This window comes from Camelina sativa, chromosome 4 (genome assembly GCF_000633955.1).
Source record: "Camelina sativa cultivar DH55 chromosome 4, Cs, whole genome shotgun sequence".
In the NCBI taxonomy this organism is placed as follows: Eukaryota; Viridiplantae; Streptophyta; class Magnoliopsida; order Brassicales; family Brassicaceae; genus Camelina; species Camelina sativa.
This window is the reverse complement of record NC_025688.1, coordinates 12,357,320-12,377,898: the sequence shown is the minus strand read 5'-3', so window position 1 is coordinate 12,377,898 and position 20,579 is coordinate 12,357,320. Positions and strand designations below refer to the sequence as shown.

The following is a 20,579-nucleotide window of genomic DNA, read 5'->3' as shown; positions in this document are numbered from 1 at the left end:
GCTTGTAGGTAGTTAAAGTCTTTAGTCATTCTTCGGTGTGTTTTTTTCACTCAATGTACATAACAAAGTATCTTCCCACTAACCACACTTCCTCATGTATGTTACCTATTAAGAGACAAATCAATTGTTGTACCGTCGTGCCTTTTGGCCGTAGGAGAGATGCCTATCTATAAAAAATACATATCTAAGATATTTCCACAGCCATTCAAAATCCAAACAGACCAAAAATGAGTTTTGCAAAATTGGGCTTAAACAAGTAAAAGGCCCAATTATGCTTTAGGGACGGATCCAGGTATAAAGGTAAAAAAAAAAAAAAAAAAAGAGGTTTTGTGAATTTTGATCTTCGTCTTCTCCAGTTTTTTCTTTCTTTTCTTCGCTTTCTCAGTTTTGACTAAATCTGCCATGATTGTCTGAGATAACGAGATATTCGCCGAGAGCCATGTTTTGTTAGCTTCCAAGGTTAGAAAAATTGTGTTTGATCAGTTTTATATGGGAATCCTTTTATATGCCTAGTATTTTCAGTATTTTGTATGCACGCAAGGTGTTTGATCATTTGCCTGACAGAGTTATTGTGCTACGAGCACTGTGTTTCGGAGGTTTCTTATAGATGTATTAATCATATGAATGTTAGAAAGACGCAAATTAAGAGACTTGATGCGTTTTCTTTGGTTTCGAAATGTTCAATTTAATGCCCTGTTCTGACTCAATTTAGATCTGAATTTCATGTGAGCGGAACATTACTGACAACGTTTGAGGTTTTTGGTTATTTTTATAGATAAAAAGGGTTTTTCGTAGAAGCAATGACAGTTCTGAAAAGGTACGTCTTAAGGCTGTTCATGTCGATCAAGTACATAACAGCAAACGTAGTTGACAGAAACAACGGGAGAATAGTGACAACTGCTTCAACAGTGGAACACGCAATCAAGAACTCGTTAGAGTGTGGTCGGACTTGCAATGCCAAAGCAGCGGCTATCGTAGGAGAGGTTTTGGCCATGAGGCTGAAAGTGGAAGGGCTTCAAGATGGGCAAGGAAGAGGTATCCATGCCGATGTCAAGAAAGAAATCGAAAAGAAAGGGTTTAAGAGTCGAACCAAGGTATGGGCTGTTATTAACTCCCTTAAAAACAATGGCGTTACACTCATTCTTGACGATGATGATGATGATGATGATGATTACCGTGATCGTTCTTATGAGGGTCATCGTTAAATCAATAAGCTTTACTTTCTCTGTCATATTCTCTAGCTGTTATGTAATCTTAGATTCAGGTCTGGAATAGTAAAATCTTTGTGACATATAAAGCTGATAAGAGTGCTCAATGACTTAAGAATCTATCTGGTTTTGAATAAAGTTCAAATAGTAACTTGGTTATATACTTATATTACTCTTTACAAATCATGTCTAATGAATTTGTTACTTTGTGTCCTAAATTTGCTCCATACTAAAGTTTGTGGTGTGCTTCATACGTAATAGGAGGAGTTAAGTATTGATTCATTTATGAATTGAGAAATCTTTAACAAGTTAACAAACTGAAATAGATTAACAATGAAGTTTCCTGTGTGTTTATAGAAATAATTCACAAGTATATGTTACTTAATTTTCTTAAAAAGTAAAATATTGATCTCCTAAATACATAATAATTCAGTAGGTTCGGAATTTAGATTCACTGACGAGCAGTCCGACCAGTGGGTGAACCGAGCTTTCCTTGCATCCAGTTCTGAAGCATTTGCAATGCTGCCTTTGGCTGGTCCATCGGAACCATGTGTCCAGCATCGTGAACCTATAAAACGTTTTCCCAATTTCAATTGTTAGGTGTAAAAAATCAATAGAAATAGGTTGGGGTTATCGGTTTTTGTTTGGTTTACCTTGAGGAAAGTGAGTGAACCGTGATTCTTCATTAAACCGGCTTCTTTATTGTCTACGAGGAATGGAACTGTCGCAGCTGCTACAAACTCTTTCTGGCCTGACCATTCCATCTGGTGAACCCACTTTGAATTTCCTGTAGACCAAGAAAAATGTATTCAATCAATCTCAGAGCTTAGCGGGTTTTGTGGATATGTAAAACCAGTGGTCCGCAAACACATGGACATAGGAATGAAACGTACCGAGCCAATTGCAAATGAGATCGTATTCACCGGCGTAAACAAGAAGCTTAATTCCATCTTGAAGAAGAGCTGGAATCCCAACCTCAAGATTACGCATCCAGTCCATCTGCATCGCATCGTAGACCGCTGTACTGCAAGACACGAACTCGATATCGCCCACACCTAATGCCCTCCGTACCGATTTCTGGTTCAAGAACTTCTCCATGTTCGAGAAATCATAGCACAAGTTTCCTTCACACTGTTTCCTTACGTCGTAATACTTCAAAACAGAGTAAAAATCTTGTTAGCTATAGCTAGCTACTATTACTTCAGGAACAAACAAGTATCAATTCCAGTTTGATGCTTACGTTTACGTTTCCTGCGATATCCATGATCTTTTGGAAAATGTTGTTACATACAACGTAAGAAGAAGCACAAGCATCACCTTCACCACCATCCGCGCCTGAAATTGAGTAGAAGAAGCAAACATATTTCATGAAAATCACAAACCTTTAAACTATAATTCTTGAAAAAAAAGAGGCTTAGAGATTGTTTTATTACTGCATTCTTTGATGGATTGTTGACAAGTTGCGTAGTTACGGTTAAGGCTATCGTGATCAGACTGTGTAATCAACTTCATGTCTAGCGCGTAATCCGCGTAGGCACCGTATTGAATCTCCGGATTGGTTAAACCATTACCAATCGCAAACCCCTGATGTAAAACCCGGTTTGGTTAAAGACAAAACACAAAAGGAGTGAATAAAAATGTTTATTGTGGAGTGTTTTTCTATTTACCTTGAGGTTAATGTGAGTTCCTTCTTTGTTCTTGTTTCCACGGTGAACCCGTGAAGCCAATGCGGGAATGTAATGTCCGGCGTAGGATTCACCGGTAATGTAAAAGTCATTCTTCACAAATTGTGGATGCTCCTTAAAAAACGCCTGCAAACAAAGTGTGTAATGTTAAGCCTCAAGAACATGGTTTTAATGTGATTGAGACAGAGGAAAAGTATTTAAAAACCGAACCTGTAAGAAGTCGTAAAGATCATTACTGACACCTTCCTCGTCATGTCGAAGATCACTTTGGTCCGATGTGTAACTGAAACCGGTTCCCACCGGTTGGTCCACGTAGATTAGATTCGATGCCTAAAAATATATTAAAATTTAAATGAAATTAAAACAAAAGTTGTTGAGATTAATATGGTTTCTTGTTGGAATATGAGAAAACGTGTTTTGGTTGACCATTTTTTTTCTTTTTCTAACCAACCTTGTCCCAACCAAACTCGTTCCAAGTAAGAGAAGAGTTGTTAGAGACGGTGAACGGTCCGTTCTCATAGAACAAAGCAAGTTCACTACTGCAACCAGGCCCTCCGGTTAGCCAAATCACCACTGGATCGGCTTTGTTGGTCCTTGACTCGAAGAAGAAGTAAAACATCCTGTCACGAAATTGAACAAATAAAAAAAACCGGTTTAGTTTAATTACCAAAGTAAACCGGTACGGTTCTTAAACTATTTCTTTTGATTGTTTGACCGTCTTGGATTTTACAATTTTTGTCAAAACGGTAAACGGTTACGAGAAATAAAAACTAAACCGGATTGGTCTATTTTGTGTGGAGGTAATTGAGAGATGAGAATTACAATGTGAATTGCATCAGAACCAAGCCAAATAGACCAGTTATGAATTTAAAACCTTAATTAAACCGGATTGGTTTATAGTATAGTCACAATTTTGAGAATCAGGAAACCGGTTCTAAATTAAAACGGTTAAGAAAAAAAACGTAAATTAACCAGTTTAGTTTCGGTACAGCAAAATGGAAGTTACCTGGCTGCTTTTGAATTAGGTAGTTTGTAGTAACCAGCATGGTGACCAAAATCTTGAACCGACGGAGAACCACCGGAGCCACGAGGGTCAACCTCCGCCGAGAAATCGAATTCTCTTTCAACTAGTCTCGGAGCCTCAGAACCGTCCTTGTCGATGACATTGACGTCATGTGTAGGCAACAAATTGAATCCTTTGATAAGTCTCTCCGCCGTGAGGGTCGGCAAACTCGCCGACGGTGAGAAAGATAAGGGCTTTTCTTTAAGAGATTTAGAACTTGAGGGTGAAAAATGTGAGAAAAGAAAAATACAGAGGAGAAATGTGAGAAAAGTTGTTTTGGAGTCCATCTTTGTGTGTTCTGTGAGAGAGAATAGTGGGTTATGGTATTGAAGAGAAGAGAAGAGACGAAGTTGTTGTTTATATAGTTGGCTTTGTTTGTTGTCTACTACACAAATCGTGGATGCAAATTTGGTTTTCAATGTTAAGATTTTTATTTTTTAAAAAAAGATTTGATAAATAAATAAATAAGTTAAAAAGTGATAGAGTTTCCAAAAATAATTTTATTTTATTTACAATTTGCTTACGAAAATTGTCGATTTTTTCCTTTTTTGTTTGCCACCTCGAAAAAGGTAACGGTTGCTAGAATCAATGAAATCATCTTCACATTTTTCCAACTCTTATACAAACTATGAGGTTTTCCATGGATTACGGATAAATGAATTGAATATTTTTTTAGAACAATCAATAATCAGATTCAGCTATGAATCAAAAAAATTAAGCAACTATTTTAGGTTAGTATTACATTTTTTATTTTTCGGTTTTGCAACACTAGAAATGATAGTTGTATCAGCTCTATTCATTCTAACTATTTGAACTCATGGTTCAAAACATTTAAACTTATAACATATACGTAGTTTAGGTAGATTTATTTAAAAGTAAACCACTAATGTGTGCAAAATAAGCATATACTATAATTTACATAAATATTGTGATTCGTTTTTCATACATGATTTTTAAGAATATAGTGTATTTTTACAATATTTTATCGGTGACACAATATTTTAAAAGTTTTCCCAAGATGAAACACAACCACTTATTAACAAAAAATATCACAACAATGTCTTTGTCTGCAAATTATTCCATCTAATTCCACCTTTAGTTCAATTTGTAGCCAATCACACACAAACAATCCTTTTTGTTTCCTTTTTTCAAGTTTCATGCGGTGATAAAACCCCACTTGTTCTTTCGAGGAAAACTGTGTAGTATATGATTGCTCTTTGTTTTTCGTTTTTTAAAATCCAGACCCCAAAATTAAATTAAGATGGATACACGTACCTACCGAAACATTAGGATCTTTAAGTTTTTTATTTTTATACATATGTACATAAATTTTCGCAATTGCAATTAATTCGGTTAGAAAAAGACAAGAGACAACAAAGAAAATTGTGTGAACGCTAGCTATTTCGTTTTGCTTTTGCTTACATTCTGTCCAAATCCTTGCTTTAATTCAAATCTTTGCGTATAAAATTGTGTTCGGGTCGAAGAATCCTTTAGACATGGACAAATCAATGCACCGTAATGTCGTATGTATTATTTTAGTATGAGTCTGGCGTGTATCACCAACCAAAGTGTGATTAACGATGGATATTAATGTTTTGTTAACGACTGATTAATGTTGTTGATTTTTGTTTATTGCGTGTTTGTTTACTATTTACGACAAAATATTAGGCAGAATCTTAACATGTGGTGGATTGATGTAATTAAGTGTTTAATGTAGTAAAATGTTTTTTAAAAATCCTTTAGTTTAGTTTTAAAAATAAACTATAATACAATGACAATACTTGGGGTGAATCTCTTTATTCACTTTTTTATAAAAAAAGAAAACCAAATCTGGATACATCATTGTAAAATTAAATACTTAATTCGTTCTTTTATAAACTAAATCGAAAGATAATTTTGTTTTAATTGTAAAATTTAAACCCTAACCATATCATTTGTAAACCCAAACCGATATATAATTTCGTTCTAATTGTAAAAAATCTAAACCGTAATTCTTATTTATAAATCCAAACCGATATATAACATCATTTAATTATAAAATATAAACCAAACTAATATTTAAATTTCTTTAATTTAAAGTATATAGAATGTGTTTCTTTAATTTGTTTTGTTTTTTAATTTAGTTTTGCTTTATTGTTAAATAAAATATTTTATAGAAAATCTTGATTGATAGAAAAGAAAGAGGTAAATAAAATCATCAGGATTCCCTCCTTCCATAAATGATACGTTCATCATTGTTGTATTGTTAATTTGTTTTTGTCGTCATGTTCATCATTGTTGTATATAGTCCAAGAAAATGCAAATATTGGTAGCATATACAAAATGATACTCTCGTTTTAGGATTTATTTTTCTCTCTAAAAGATTGATGTTGTATATTAAAAAATTAAAATAGTTTGTCTACTTTATGCTTTTTCATATGTGGTATTTATCTAATGGTTTATATCTCTCTCCCCCAAAAAATTAATTAGAAATTAATTTACAAATTGAAGTTAAACTTATTCTTAATATGTGTGATAATGGCTAAACATCAATTTATTAGAGACAGAGGGAGTATAAATTTTGTTAGTAGATTGAGGAAACAAAATAATAAAATATTATTAAAAATTGCGATTAAAAAAGATAAAAAAAATCTGAAGGTACCTTATTACCGTTTAGCCTCGATACTTTCAGACTTTTTTGTATTGTTTTTCATCTTAATATTTAATAATATTTTAATTGTTAATTTTGTATAGTTGTATCAGAGATTAAAGAGGAATTAATTGGAAATTAGTTTTAAGGTTATATATCAAATTAATAATAAAATAAAAATATATAGTATTAAATATATATAATTCTATTTGTGTTAAAAGAAAAACATCAAATAAAATAGAAAACTATGATATTGTCTCTAAAATTACGATAAACACGGAAAAAGATAATTTCAAAATAAAATTTTATGGTTTTCATTAAAATTTTGTATATTAGTTATTGTAAAACATCACAAACTCTTAATTTAAATGTCTAAATAACAAAAAATATTTAATTTAAATTTGGCTCCAAAAATTTCGGTAATATACAAAATTAAGCGGAAAGTAATCAGATTAGACAGATTATAATTGAATTATACAGACATGATCGTATAATCAATGTTATGCGAGAATTAGTCATTAATCAAGATAGAAATAGTAGACCTAATAATTTTACGGGATGTAATCGGTTCTAGACAGCTATTTTTTAAAAAAGGGTCCCACTACTAACTTCTCTACTGCACATCAGAAATATGAAATCCAAAAGAGTCAAACAAATGGCTTTTAAAAATAAATGTAATAAATATTTTTAAAATAAATAGAGAATAATTTCATTGTATGATTGATTTCAGTTTATATATCCTAGAATTATATATGCTTCAATTTCAACGCTCTAAGTCAAAAAAAGTTTTACCTTTAAACATATACTATACGTTATGTTTGACTGTTGATGTCGATCTATATACCATATGGAGAACAGTAAATAAAAACTACATTCCTTGCCGTATGAAATATATCCGACAACGGATTACGATCTGAAAGGAAATTTAGTTTATCAAAATTCAAAAACATCATTTAACAAAATTAAACAAACATGTGTAAATTTAATACACATCATGTAACTGCACGTAACAAGAAAAAAAATACACATGATGTATTGTCACCAGAGGTCCAGAACTCGTCGACACCACCACGGCCGTGGTGTTCATTTCCACATCTTAATGTCTCTCTCTCTCTCTCTCTTTTTTTTTTTTTTCTTTTTCTTGTTTGTTACATTACATTTGTCATTGCTGATAGATATACTTTAATAAAGTTATCTTTTGCAGAAAAATCGTCATAAAACGTATTTATTGATTTGATTTTACTGGATATACTTAAAAACAAATTCGTATAGTTGTGTAAATACATGTCTTTCGTGATTTTCGAACAGAAACATTCGTGTATATTAAAAATAAGTTAATAAAATTAATTAGCAATCCCAATGAAACATATGAAAAATTATATGTGTTTTATGAAAGTACTTCAACATAAAATACAAAACAAAACAAAAAACGAGAATAGGTTATCTTGTTTCAAGGACACTTGGTGCTAAATTCTTGAAATCTTGTTTGCCCACTTTTCTAAAAGCAAGATCATCATGATTCTTGAATCATACTATGGGAAAAGTACAAACAAAGTTGACGATCATATCGTTTTATTCTTAAAGATCCGAGACTTGTGTTATGTATGGCCACAACTTCAGCAGTTCTCTTTCTAGGAATCTTCCTCACACTCAAGCTTTTCTACTACCTTACTTTTCACGTTTCAAAAAGAAAAACTTGTGATGTTCCGTTTATCTTGCTTAATCGTATGACATTTATCTTGACCGGAATAGACTATTTTAATGTCTCAAGAAAAAAATATATCATTTTTTTGTTTGTCAATAATTGTTTCCTTATCTCAATATGAGATAACAATCTTGACATATCTTGTAATTATCAATATCAATCCAATGAAACAATATACGTAATGTGACTTACACTTAAATAATTCCTTTGCATGTTTATTCCTTTTTTAGGGGAAATAAATCAAATTAAAAGACCTAATTAAGTCGGTATCTCAGATTATCAATCTCATAATTTGTTGCGTGCAAGGCATTAAAACCTTTTTGGTTTTTGAGAAAGTTTCTCTTTTTTTTTTTCCAACGAAATTATATTTTCAAAAGAAAAAATTGAGACAAACCAAATTTTTAATCGGAATAGCAATAAATGCGTTGCGAGATTCCTTAAAAATTTTTATTAGCACGACATTTAACCAGTATTTATTTCTCCCCGATTATTTTTGTTTGTTGTTCAAAGTGCCTTATAATTCACACAAAACTGAAAGTGAATAAGATGATGTAAACACTTTTTTGGTTAAAAAGATAATGTAAACACTTATCCTCTCAAATAATACATGCGTCGTATGTTTCCTTCTTGACTGACCCAACTTTCATTGCTTCACTCATGACTTCTATTTTCTAACATATGACTAATTAGTCTCTTTTACAAACAATTAACAAATTTGATTCGAAAGGATACATTTGGATTTAAAAGATAGTTTACGAGGTTGACTAGTATGTCAAATAAGTAGGATTAGTTTGATGACTATAATGTGAAAACGAAGGAAGTTGTTTACGTTTGAGAACTAGCTAGTTTCTAATAATTAGTACTAGTGTTTTGAATTTTAGAATAAACACGAAAATGACAGCTCCAAATGTATTAACGGTAATCTAATTTCAATAATAATTTTATTTGCTGTAGCGTCATTTTCTTCCTTTTCTCATCAATATAACGCCTTTGCATTATGCACAATTTGTGCATACTAGAATTTTAAAATTTAGACCACAACAGAAACATGACAACACTTCGTTAAAGAAAATTTTGTCTTCTACAAATTTAAGATACATAATTGTGTCGATACATACATTTCTATCTACACATTCATCCATATATGTGATTTTATACACTTTATAAAAATTCTAAACCAGAAGATGATTAAAAAAGGGGAAAAATATATTCACTTCATATGTAAACTTATATTTTCCCGAATAAGCCTAGAAAAAATATTATTATTGGGAGTGTTGTGACTCTATTTGTCCCCCATGTACTCCATTATTACTACTACCTTTACCATTTCTAAATTTATATATCTCATCCATGTTCCATGAGCTACAGCTCCTGCTTCCATTAGAGCCCAAGCCCAAGTGTTTTTTTTTTTGAACAAACAAATGATTCCTTTCAATCAAATAGAGCCATTACAAGGAAAGGGATAAAGTATCTCTAAAGTTTAAGACATTACAAGCATAGACTTTCCCCAAAGTCATAAACAGAACTAAAAAAAATATAGAACATCAGGCAAGGGTCCATGAGAACTATGAAACAAATGTAATTAAGCAGTTGGAGACATGTGGGATCATGCTTGCAAGATTGGACATCATCGATGAGATCGAGAGATGTCAGGTAGGTCACGGTCAAAAGACATTGTGCCGTTGGAAGGAGAAACAGAGGCAAAGAACTCACCGGGGTGAGGATCAGTATCAGGGTCGAAATAGTGGTAATGATTCGGGGGCTAAGGGCCCGGGTGATGGTTGATAAGCTGATGGTGGTTTGACCTGCAGCTAGCATCAGGATTTGACAAGAATAAGTGCAAAGCCATACCATACCAGGTGATCCCTCTCTGCCATGGAAATAGTGATCAAGAATACCGCACAAGGTTAGTAAAAGGTGAGACACTGACGAGTAATACTTAGACCTGAGCTTCGGACAAGAGGATGGTTGCAGGGTATTGGGTTTAGGGACATTCACCGAAGAAGCTAAGTACAGGTGCAGAGGATAAGTGGAAGCCAAGACAAAACAGGTGGATCCTCTCTGCCATGATAATGGTGATCAAGAATTCCACACAGGTTTTGTAGTTGGCAAAACACAGAAAAGAGAATAACAGACTTGAGCTTCAGAAACGGGATAGGTTTCTGGGGTTGAAGGACACCTTGGTAAGCCTGGGATCCAATCAATAAAAACAAAAGTATAGCAATAACCATGGTTCCAACATAACCTTTGTACAACCAGAACAACCTAGCTAAATGGGTTCTCTGATGCAGTCTTCGGACACCGAGAATAGCCAAGCAAACTTGGAACAGTCGAAAGTATAACAGGGGGTTAGACAGAGGGAACCTGGGCTTTTGGAGGTTGGGAAAGATCGTTTGTAAGGCTGATAGGTCGACATAGTTCATCCACCAAAGAGACGTTGTGAGTGAGTGAATACATTGATGTGCATAGCGACTGACAAGGAGAGTGAAAAAGGCTTCCTCGTCTCCGGTAAAAGCTGATACAGATCTACCAAGCTCATGGGTTGACTTATGATTAAGGCGGTGGTCCTGTAACGGAGAAAAATCATGTCTCTGGAGATTTCCTCACCATATGTCGTTTCCGTCTCTGCCTGCCAAGGCTCGGGTGACATTGGGATAGATAGTGCTACAGAGATGATTGCCATTCCGGATCTAGAAATAAGAGGATAAAGGAACTTGGTTACCGCCGACAGTGAGGCTGAGTCGTGATTGCAGAAAAGAGAGTTTAACAGTCTCCTCCGCCCTCTGAAGATGGTGTTGTGCGAGCCTTTGCCTGGATCTGAGTGATTATTAGGGGATTGAGTAGATTGTAAAAAAAGACTCAAAAGGGGAAAAAAGAATTGAAAAGGAGAACTACAGAAACAAAGGAGACAAGAGACGGAATCTAAGGTCGTGGTGCCCCGACGCCGGCNCCTGCAGCTAGCATCAGGATTTGACAAGAATAAGTGCAAAGCCATACCATACCAGGTGATCCCTCTCTGCCATGGAAATAGTGATCAAGAATACCGCACAAGGTTAGTAAAAGGTGAGACACTGACGAGTAATACTTAGACCTGAGCTTCGGACAAGAGGATGGTTGCAGGGTATTGGGTTTAGGGACATTCACCGAAGAAGCTAAGTACAGGTGCAGAGGATAAGTGGAAGCCAAGACAAAACAGGTGGATCCTCTCTGCCATGATAATGGTGATCAAGAATTCCACACAGGTTTTGTAGTTGGCAAAACACAGAAAAGAGAATAACAGACTTGAGCTTCAGAAACGGGATAGGTTTCTGGGGTTGAAGGACACCTTGGTAAGCCTGGGATCCAATCAATAAAAACAAAAGTATAGCAATAACCATGGTTCCAACATAACCTTTGTACAACCAGAACAACCTAGCTAAATGGGTTCTCTGATGCAGTCTTCGGACACCGAGAATAGCCAAGCAAACTTGGAACAGTCGAAAGTATAACAGGGGGTTAGACAGAGGGAACCTGGGCTTTTGGAGGTTGGGAAAGATCGTTTGTAAGGCTGATAGGTCGACATAGTTCATCCACCAAAGAGACGTTGTGAGTGAGTGAATACATTGATGTGCATAGCGACTGACAAGGAGAGTGAAAAAGGCTTCCTCGTCTCCGGTAAAAGCTGATACAGATCTACCAAGCTCATGGGTTGACTTATGATTAAGGCGGTGGTCCTGTAACGGAGAAAAATCATGTCTCTGGAGATTTCCTCACCATATGTCGTTTCCGTCTCTGCCTGCCAAGGCTCGGGTGACATTGGGATAGATAGTGCTACAGAGATGATTGCCATTCCGGATCTAGAAATAAGAGGATAAAGGAACTTGGTTACCGCCGACAGTGAGGCTGAGTCGTGATTGCAGAAAAGAGAGTTTAACAGTCTCCTCCGCCCTCTGAAGATGGTGTTGTGCGAGCCTTTGCCTGGATCTGAGTGATTATTAGGGGATTGAGTAGATTGTAAAAAAAGACTCAAAAGGGGAAAAAAGAATTGAAAAGGAGAACTACAGAAACAAAGGAGACAAGAGACGGAATCTAAGGTCGTGGTGCCCCGACGCCGGCGAGTAAGAGTCCCACCGGTGTCGGAGGAAATTGAAGATAGCGGCGCTGCGATACTCGGGTTTGGGAGAAAATTAGATTTTTTTTTTTTTCGCACTCGGATTATTTTAATATTATGTTAAACGCCCAAGCCCAAATGTATCTTTGAAGATGATCGCTTCGTTCATGATGGATTTGGTAATATTGTACCAGCTCCAAATAGAAACTAAGTAAATTTCTATGTGATGGAAGAGTAAACATCTAGTTTTGAGGGGTTAATAATGACAAAAAATGCTAATTGGACAAATTAACAAAAAAGAACTTGAGAAAACACAATTGTTGTTCAAAAAGTGTATATACATACAAAAGCATCTTTTAAGATATAGATCTTAAGAAGAACATAACACTTCAAATGAGGAAGTGCCGTCTGAAGTTTGTGATACACAATCGCATGTTTACATAACACTCTACGCAACTACACATTTATGTGCATATTGATCAATATAGTTTGCCTGAATAAATCATTTTTAAGTGTGCAAATTAAATATAGAAATGTGAGTCATGTGACCAAGTTTTAATACTAATCGCCAGAGAAGCATTCCAGAGAGTTCTATACCCAATTTATTGTTCACCCTTAGTATTTCATAAAATTACATAAAATTGTCACTGCTATATATATATATATATATATATTACATAAAACTGTCACTGCTATATATGTCAACTGCTATTACTGTTCAATTTATTTATATATACAATATTTTGCTCCTATAAATTCTATATATGCCCAAAAAACATATGATCACCAATTAAAATAACATGAATATATACTTTAATTTGGATAACTATGTAGTTAAACATTATATATAAATATGTAGTTATAGTGTTTTTACAGAAATCTTAAAATTTAGAAAATCCAGTCCAATAAAAATGAAAACAAGTAATAATATTATACCAATAGCTGTGATATATAGGGATCTAATGACCAATTAAAATTTATAAAATCCAGTGATATAATACCATAACTAAGACCACTTATATAAGGGATCTAATGACCAATTTATAGTCTTCCCCCTCACGAAACAATTTTGTAATTTTATTTCTCCATCAATTACGGACACATATATTACTTAAAAAAACTAATAATATCCAAATTAATAGAATTCTCCATAATAAAATATCTTTCTGGTATCTCCTACATAAAATACTCACGCTTTATATCCCATTTTATTATTTTCCCTTCTCTTACTATATTATTTACATTAAATTGTCATTAGTATAACTAAAGAATATTTCATTCAATAATTGAAGAAAATCTATACTATTAATTGGGAAATACAGTTAAGGGTTAAAAAAATCATATCAAATATCCATGTTGCCAAAATGACCCAATTTACATATTAAGAAGAAGAAAAAAAGATTAAACAATAGATTTATTATATTTTAGGAAATCGTTCAAATTAGTTCCTTAGTAATCAGGTTATGAGAATTTTGTGTGGGTATATTCATGTATGATAAAATACGGTACAAGAATTTTGGGAACAAAAATTCAAGCATAACATATGCGGACATACTATTTACTTATATGAATTACGAGGAATGAGATTTTTTCGGGTCAAAAAAATTTAAACATTGCAATCAAACATATTAAACGGGTTTGATCGCTTGACAATTATATTTTTTTAAGAATTATACATAAATAACTCCGCACGTACGTGCGGGTCCCAACCTAGTAATCCTTTGGTTTTGAAACGATGATGCAATTAGTATATCGAACCAGACCAAATCAAATCAAGATGAACCACAAGCGAATGGGTTTCGCCTTCTCCAAATCCAAAAACTTTACACATAACCAAACCTAACAAACACTAAAACTAAAATTTCTTTCAAACTATACAAGTAGCACAATCACTGTCCAACACATCGTTCCGGCTCAAAGATCCACCAAGAATAGAGCCGCAGTTATAAGAAAACTCACTAGTACGAACCAAGTATGTATATATCAGTTACGATCTAACTTTGGCGAACCGAGCTCTAACTTCCTCAAGTTTTTCATCCCCATCAACTCCTTCTGTAATTGCCTCTTCCTGCAATACATTTCCTTATCAGACTTTGATCTCCCTTGTCAGTACATACAATCTTACAAATCATTCAACTGTGGAAGATCCTTACCTCACGTGAAGTTTTCACCTTTTGAGCTGGTGCATTCATCTTTCCCTTCCTAACTGCTTCAGGGAGCTTAGCTGCAGTCTCTCCAGCTACTGCAGTCAACACTTTATCAACCTCCTCCTCGATATCCTCTTCTATACCCTCAGAGTCTAAGGTATCATCAACCGCATCACTCACAAACTCTCCAATAACCCCAGCCTACATAAAAATCCCCACATTAGTAAACTTGCCAAATACATATGCTTAATATGATCATACACAGTACCTTAGTGAGCTCTTTGCTGAACTCCTGCATCGTGGCAGCCAAAGCCGGAGCTTTCATGAGTTTAATAACAAGCTTCATAACCTCAGTGCTCTTCGAAATATTCCCAACTGTTATCGCAGTTCCTAAAACACGCCAAAGAAATCTAAACAAACACATCTTACGACTTGGCTTCAGATGAAAACCACAATGTAAAGCTTTTGATCATTTTACCAACAGTCTCCGCAAGATGCATTGACATTGAATTCAAGTGAGCTTTGTTTTCATAAAGTCGCTTCACTATTCTTCTAGCACTCACTATTTCCCTAGCAAGTCCCTTTAAACACACACACACACACAAAACAGAGAAAAAAACTTAACCAATCTTTCAAACTTCAACATCTTTCACAATTGATCAGATTTGCTGATAAAGTTTCATCCTTTTTGTACCTTCGCAGTGGCCATATCATTCCGCTTCGCCGAGTCTTTAATATCTTTCTTTACTTTTCTTTCTTCTCTCTCTATATCTGAAAACAAACTCACTCAGTTAAAACAAAACCCTAATACACAAACCCAAGAAACAACCAGAATCCAGTTCTAAGAACACCATTCGATCATTACTTCACAAAATCGGATTTTGATCATAACCCATCAATCTAAATCATCATATAAGTGACTAAAACTCTCAAAGATCGAAACTTTTACTAGAAACTTCGAGAATACCTCGAATTTGGTGTTCGATTTTACGGCATTCTTGGCGTAACTTCCGCTGCCAATCTCGGAGCTTTTGCTTCGGATCAGGCTTTCGCTTGAACATGTTCATCAGCCTCTTCATTTTCTTTCTTTTACGTCTTTGAAGATTTTGATTTTTCCAAAAACACGAAAAGTCTTTGAATCCTCTTCGTCTTTGTGTTATTTATACCATTTCAAGTTTTCATCAATTACACTTTCGAATACGACTAATCTTATGAGTGTTTTTATCAAAAAGGCCCAATTTTGGGCTTATTCGTTTTACCAATTAGAAAAGCCCAAATTTGGAGATATCTTAGCAAAACTTTGTTTTTAAATATTTTTCATTTTTTGGGGTTAAAATACTATATTGCTATTGTGTTTTTTTATAAAGCTTGAATATTAAGTTTGATTACACTGTTTAATATTTTTGTTTTTAAGACGGCAGTTTAATCACACTGTTTGTTTAATTTTTTTATTTTTATGGCGGCATTTTTATTACACTGTTTATGAATATATATATTTCCTAAATTATTATTAGTGGTCATTAATTGTCAACAAGAAAAACCACTTAAAATATTCGGGGATTTTCTGTTTTGAAAAAGGAGCCATCGGGGTAATTGCTTTATTTGTTTTTAGTAAGCGTGTGATCATTGATTTGTTAATTATTATCAACTTTAATAAACAAATCATTGTGTAACAACTATGGAATGGAGCAATCATTGGCGAGTGTTGAGTTTGTTGAAGTAATTATTGGAAATGTAGTAGCCATTCAAAGACTTTGGCCTCTTTCTCAAACTTATCGTTTTTACCTTTTTAGGATGATTGGATAATTGTAAATTTTGTCAATTTTATTTTTAATGGTCCTTTTATATCATTTTGTAGAAAATGTTGGAATGCTTTTTTTTAACGAGCTTCAAAGTTGGATTAACTATGGTGCAACATGTTCTAAGAGTTTGTTAATTAGTCCTCATATGTGTGAACAAGTACCAAGATGAATGATGACTAAAAGAAAAAGAAAATAAAGATTTATATTATCATATTATTGTTCTTTTCCATTATAATTCTGAACTTACTCTAGAGATGAGGTTTTGTTTTTGTGGCTTTATTTTAAAGTTTATACAGAAAAAGTTATCGTTCAATTGTTGAAAATAATTGTTGTTTATTATAATTTTATTGATGTCACATTACGATGAAGAATTCGTAAAATACGTGTTCATGTTATGTTTATATTATTCTTTCTCATGTAAGCTTTTCGAGAAATCATTCCAATTATACATTTTTCAAAATTAAGTTATACAGAAAATTGAGAATTTCAAATATTAGAATTACATTGAATTTATATTATGTTAACCTAAGCCTAAAAAACTATTGAGTGTGACCATAGAAGACACTTAAAAAAATATTCTTTGGATGGCGACAGTGGATCTAGGGTTTTAAACTTTCCATAATCTTGTTTCTATGGCTGGTGGATGTTTGGGGTTTTTTCGGGACTACAAGGGATACGGTTCTATGGTGTGGGCGGAGTTTTGGGTTTGTTTGGGTGATGAGACTCAAATTTCGCAGTTGGGGTGTCGATATGGATGGTTTGGGAGATTTCGAAAAGGATATGGGTTTCAATTCTGTCATTTGGTTTCCTTTTCGGAGTTTATCCCTGTGTTGGGGATTGCAAATTTGCGGATGTGGTGAAGTGCTGGTGTTTTGAGCGAATCGGCCAAGGATACGGTTTTCAATCGCTTGATTTGTTTTCCTTTCAGGGGTGGACCTTTGCGGGTTCTCTCAGATTTAAGTATTTGGGGAAGCGATTTGAGAGGGCTTTGATGGGATTTAGGATCAGTTCTCGCTGGTTATTTTGGTTAATTGTTGAGGATACAGATTGGAAAATCGTATCTTATTGGTTAGGGATGGATCCTCTGTCCTTCCTTGGAGGTTTCTTGCAGATTCGGGAGATTGGGCAGATGTTTTTTCCTAATTTGGTTGATCTAGTTTGCTGGCTTTACTGGTCTGCAACTTCTATAAAACGGGTTTGGGTGCTGTGGTGGAGAGACATCTTTTGCTTATCTCTCTTTGTTGTCATTTAAATTTGGGGTTACTATCTCTGTCTACGATTCGTTGTTGTGCTTTCATTTGGGTAACAATGTCACAAGCGGGGCTTTTGGGGAAGGGTTTGTCGGGTCAGAAGGAGAATGAAGCAAGATCGAGGCGTAGAGTTAAGATCTCTTATTTTGACAACTCTGCGCTTATTGCTGGCTATTCGAAGACGGTTGTTAGGAGGTGTTTCAACCCACATATGCAAGACATGAAAGCGTTGTTGATCATGTTTCCGCGCATTTGGCAGGTAGAAGGGAAAGTGGCTGGTGCTGATCTAGGTTCTGGTAAATTCAAGTTTGACTTTGATGAGGAAGCGGACATCAATGAGGTTTTGTCAATGGAGCCGTTTCACTTTGATTCCTGGATGGTGTCTATGGTGCGGTGGACTCCAGTGGTGGATCCTTTTTATCCATCATCGCTGAAGTTCTGGGTCAGGGTGTCTGACGTTTCTATCCAGTTTTGGGCATAGCCCACTTTCCGCGACATTGGATCAGACTTGGGGGTCGTTGAAGCGGTTGATATTGACCATGGTCAGGTGTAGGTTACGATTGATGGTCGTAAGCCTATCTGTTTTGAACTTGATATTGAGTTTTTTGATGGAGAAGTTACAATTATTAAGCTTGACTATGAGAAACTCAATGGGTGGTGTAAGAAATGTTTTTGTATGTGTCATGATGAAACTGTCTGCCCAGTAGCTAAAGGTGTGGCTAAAGGTGGTTCGATGGTTAGGGTGGATCAACCTGACAAAGCTCAATTTATGAGTTATAAGGGTGCGGTAATGGCTGAGGGGAGGAGAAATACGGGTCAGGTTGGATCGTCTAGAGGCAGTAATGGACACCAGTTTGGTGGTTCATGGTCTCGGTCTGAGCATGGCAGGGGAGACTCGTCGCGGCAGAAGGGTTTCTCCAAAAGAGCCTCCAGTTCGGGTACGCAAGACCAGAGAGGTAGGAACGAGGTAGTTCGGGATCAGCCTTGTCAACGACAGGGTTCTACGTTGCCATTGATTTCGGAGGAGGTAAGGGGGACAGCTTTTGAGCAAAGAAAGCATCGACAGGTCAGGAAATCACTCTTCCAGGAGTCGGCAGTGGCGGCGGTAGCCATGGATCAGGATGCTCAGGTTTCTGGTCTTTTGAGGAGGGTCAGGTTCTCGTGGAGGAGGGTCACATTCTCGATGACACATAAGTTTGTGAGAGATCTGCTGGACCCACTCTTGGGACGGAGGAAGTTGCTGAGGCAATGGGGGGACCTCCTTTGGCCTCGTTTGAAGCGGAGATGGATCAAGATGATCACTCTGTTCTTGGCTCGCAAGATGGAATGGGGGAGGGAACTTTGGTGGAGGAGAATGTTTCCCAGTCTTCAGCAGTTTCGGCACAAGTAGGATTGACTGGAAACTCGGTGGCATCGAACACTTATGGTGCGGGTATGCAAGATCCAGATATTGTTAGTGGGGATAGTAAGGTGGACAAGATTGTTGAAGATGCTGATGAGGAGAATGTTGGTGAGCCAGGGGATGGTTCTGGTTTGGTGGAGGCATCAAGTGATCAGTCCCTTCAAGAGAACGATGGTGCAAAGACGACAGGTAACAAAGTGGAGGGTGATCAGCAGGCTGCATTGGAACTTCCAAACAATGTGGAGTTAGAGGACAAAGGGAAGAAGGGAAAGGGGGCTTTGGTGCTTAGAGGGATTTCAACTAAAAAGAGGAACGCTAATATGCCTCTGTCTCCACGAAGACGTCCCCCGCCAAATGGACAGGAGTCTGGCACAAGCGGTGTTACTCTAAGGACCTAGGAAGGGGTGAAAGACGGTCATGGTGGAGTTAAGCCACCAAAACCAAATATTAGTAAATGAATATTCTAAGTTGGAATTGTCAAGGTCTAGGTAATAAGGCCACCATTGGACATATCAGAGATTTATGGAAGAATCATAGGCTAGATTTTTTATTTCTTATGGAAACAAAACAATCTTTTCTCATTTGGAACAATTTGTAGGCCATTTTGGCTATAAAATTTTAAAAACAGTGGAATCTGTTGGTTGTAGTGGAGGTTTGGCTTTATTCTATAATAAAGATGATTTTAATGTTTCAATTTTATTGGCAACCAACAGAATAATTAATATAGAAGCGGTACTCAATGGCAAAGTTTTTAATATCATCTCTGTCTATGGAGACCCAGTTCCTAAAAACTGTGATATGGTCTGGGAAAGGTTATTACGGATAAGCACTATAAGATCAACATCTTGGCTGGTTGTCGGAGATTTTAATGAGTTAACAGGGAATCATGAAAAACGAGGGGGTAAACTTATGCATGCGACATCTTTCCGTTCTTTTAATGGAATGATTCAGGATTGCGGTTTTTTGGAGTTTCCATATCTTGGGGACTATTTGTCATGGAGGGGCTGGCGGGATAAGAAACCGATTCGGTGTCGGTTGGATTGGGCTCTAGGTAATGAAGAGTGGCACGATCAGTTCCCGGATACGGTGACAGAATATTTGCCTATGATCGCCTCAGATCATAAACCTCTGGTGGTTAGTATTGGGGCTAAACGACCGCATGGGCGTCGGTGTTTTATGTTTGATAGGCGTTGGATTGGTAAACCGGGTTTAATGGGGCTATTTCCGCGGGCTGGGGGGCTGATTGCGTTCAGGATTCCCAAGATTTGGTCACCAAAATAGGGAACTGCAGACGCGCAATCTCTCAGTGGCGGAAGGCACATGTTTCTTATGGGAGGGAGACAATAGAGGATCTTAAACGACAGCTGGAGGTGGCTCAGGCGGATGATTCGGTTGGTCCGGAGGTGCTTGCGGACTTAACCTCCAGATTGCGCGAGGCGTACAGGGATGAAGAGATTTATTGGTGCCTAAAGAGTCGGAACCGGTGGATGCGGGTGGGGGACAAAAATACAAAGTATTTTCATGCGCAAACAAAGCAGCGGAGAGCTCGGAATCGAATCGTTGGTCTGTATGACAGAAATAATGTTTGGTCTACAAAG

The 20,579-nt window shown here is 35.9% G+C and overlaps 4 protein-coding genes across 4 annotated transcripts in view; 2 read left to right on the top strand and 2 right to left on the bottom strand.

Moving 5' to 3' along the window:
- Nucleotides 1-173, top strand: part of LOC104783777 (dolichol kinase EVAN-like) — an 854-nt gene extending 681 nt beyond the window's left edge. Inside the window, exon 4 of the mRNA XM_010508889.1 lies at nt 9-173. Within this exon, the coding sequence (XP_010507191.1) occupies nt 9-173 (165 nt within the window). The remainder of the gene's footprint in view (nt 1-8) is intronic.
- Nucleotides 318-1,375, top strand: LOC104780355. Its single transcript, XM_010504854.2, has 2 exons — nt 318-459; nt 776-1,375. Exon 2 carries the CDS (start codon nt 801-803, stop codon nt 1,203-1,205), a length of 405 nt encoding a protein of 134 aa, XP_010503156.1. The 5' UTR covers nt 318-459; nt 776-800; the 3' UTR covers nt 1,206-1,375.
- Nucleotides 1,467-4,361, bottom strand: LOC104780354 (serine carboxypeptidase-like 48). The gene is made up of 9 exons (XM_010504852.2): nt 3,900-4,361; nt 3,345-3,513; nt 3,104-3,223; nt 2,876-3,019; nt 2,642-2,792; nt 2,449-2,543; nt 2,102-2,360; nt 1,862-1,995; nt 1,467-1,776 (listed from the first exon to the last, which is right to left on the bottom strand). Exons 1-9 carry the CDS (start codon nt 4,241-4,243, stop codon nt 1,660-1,662), a joined length of 1,533 nt encoding a protein of 510 aa, XP_010503154.1. The 5' UTR covers nt 4,244-4,361; the 3' UTR covers nt 1,467-1,659.
- LOC104780353 (vacuolar protein sorting-associated protein 24 homolog 1-like) lies at nt 14,271-15,628 on the bottom strand. Its single transcript, XM_010504851.1, has 6 exons — nt 15,495-15,628; nt 15,222-15,298; nt 15,006-15,108; nt 14,796-14,917; nt 14,534-14,728; nt 14,271-14,448 (listed from the first exon to the last, which is right to left on the bottom strand). Exons 1-6 carry the CDS (start codon nt 15,604-15,606, stop codon nt 14,368-14,370), a joined length of 690 nt encoding a protein of 229 aa, XP_010503153.1. The 5' UTR covers nt 15,607-15,628; the 3' UTR covers nt 14,271-14,367.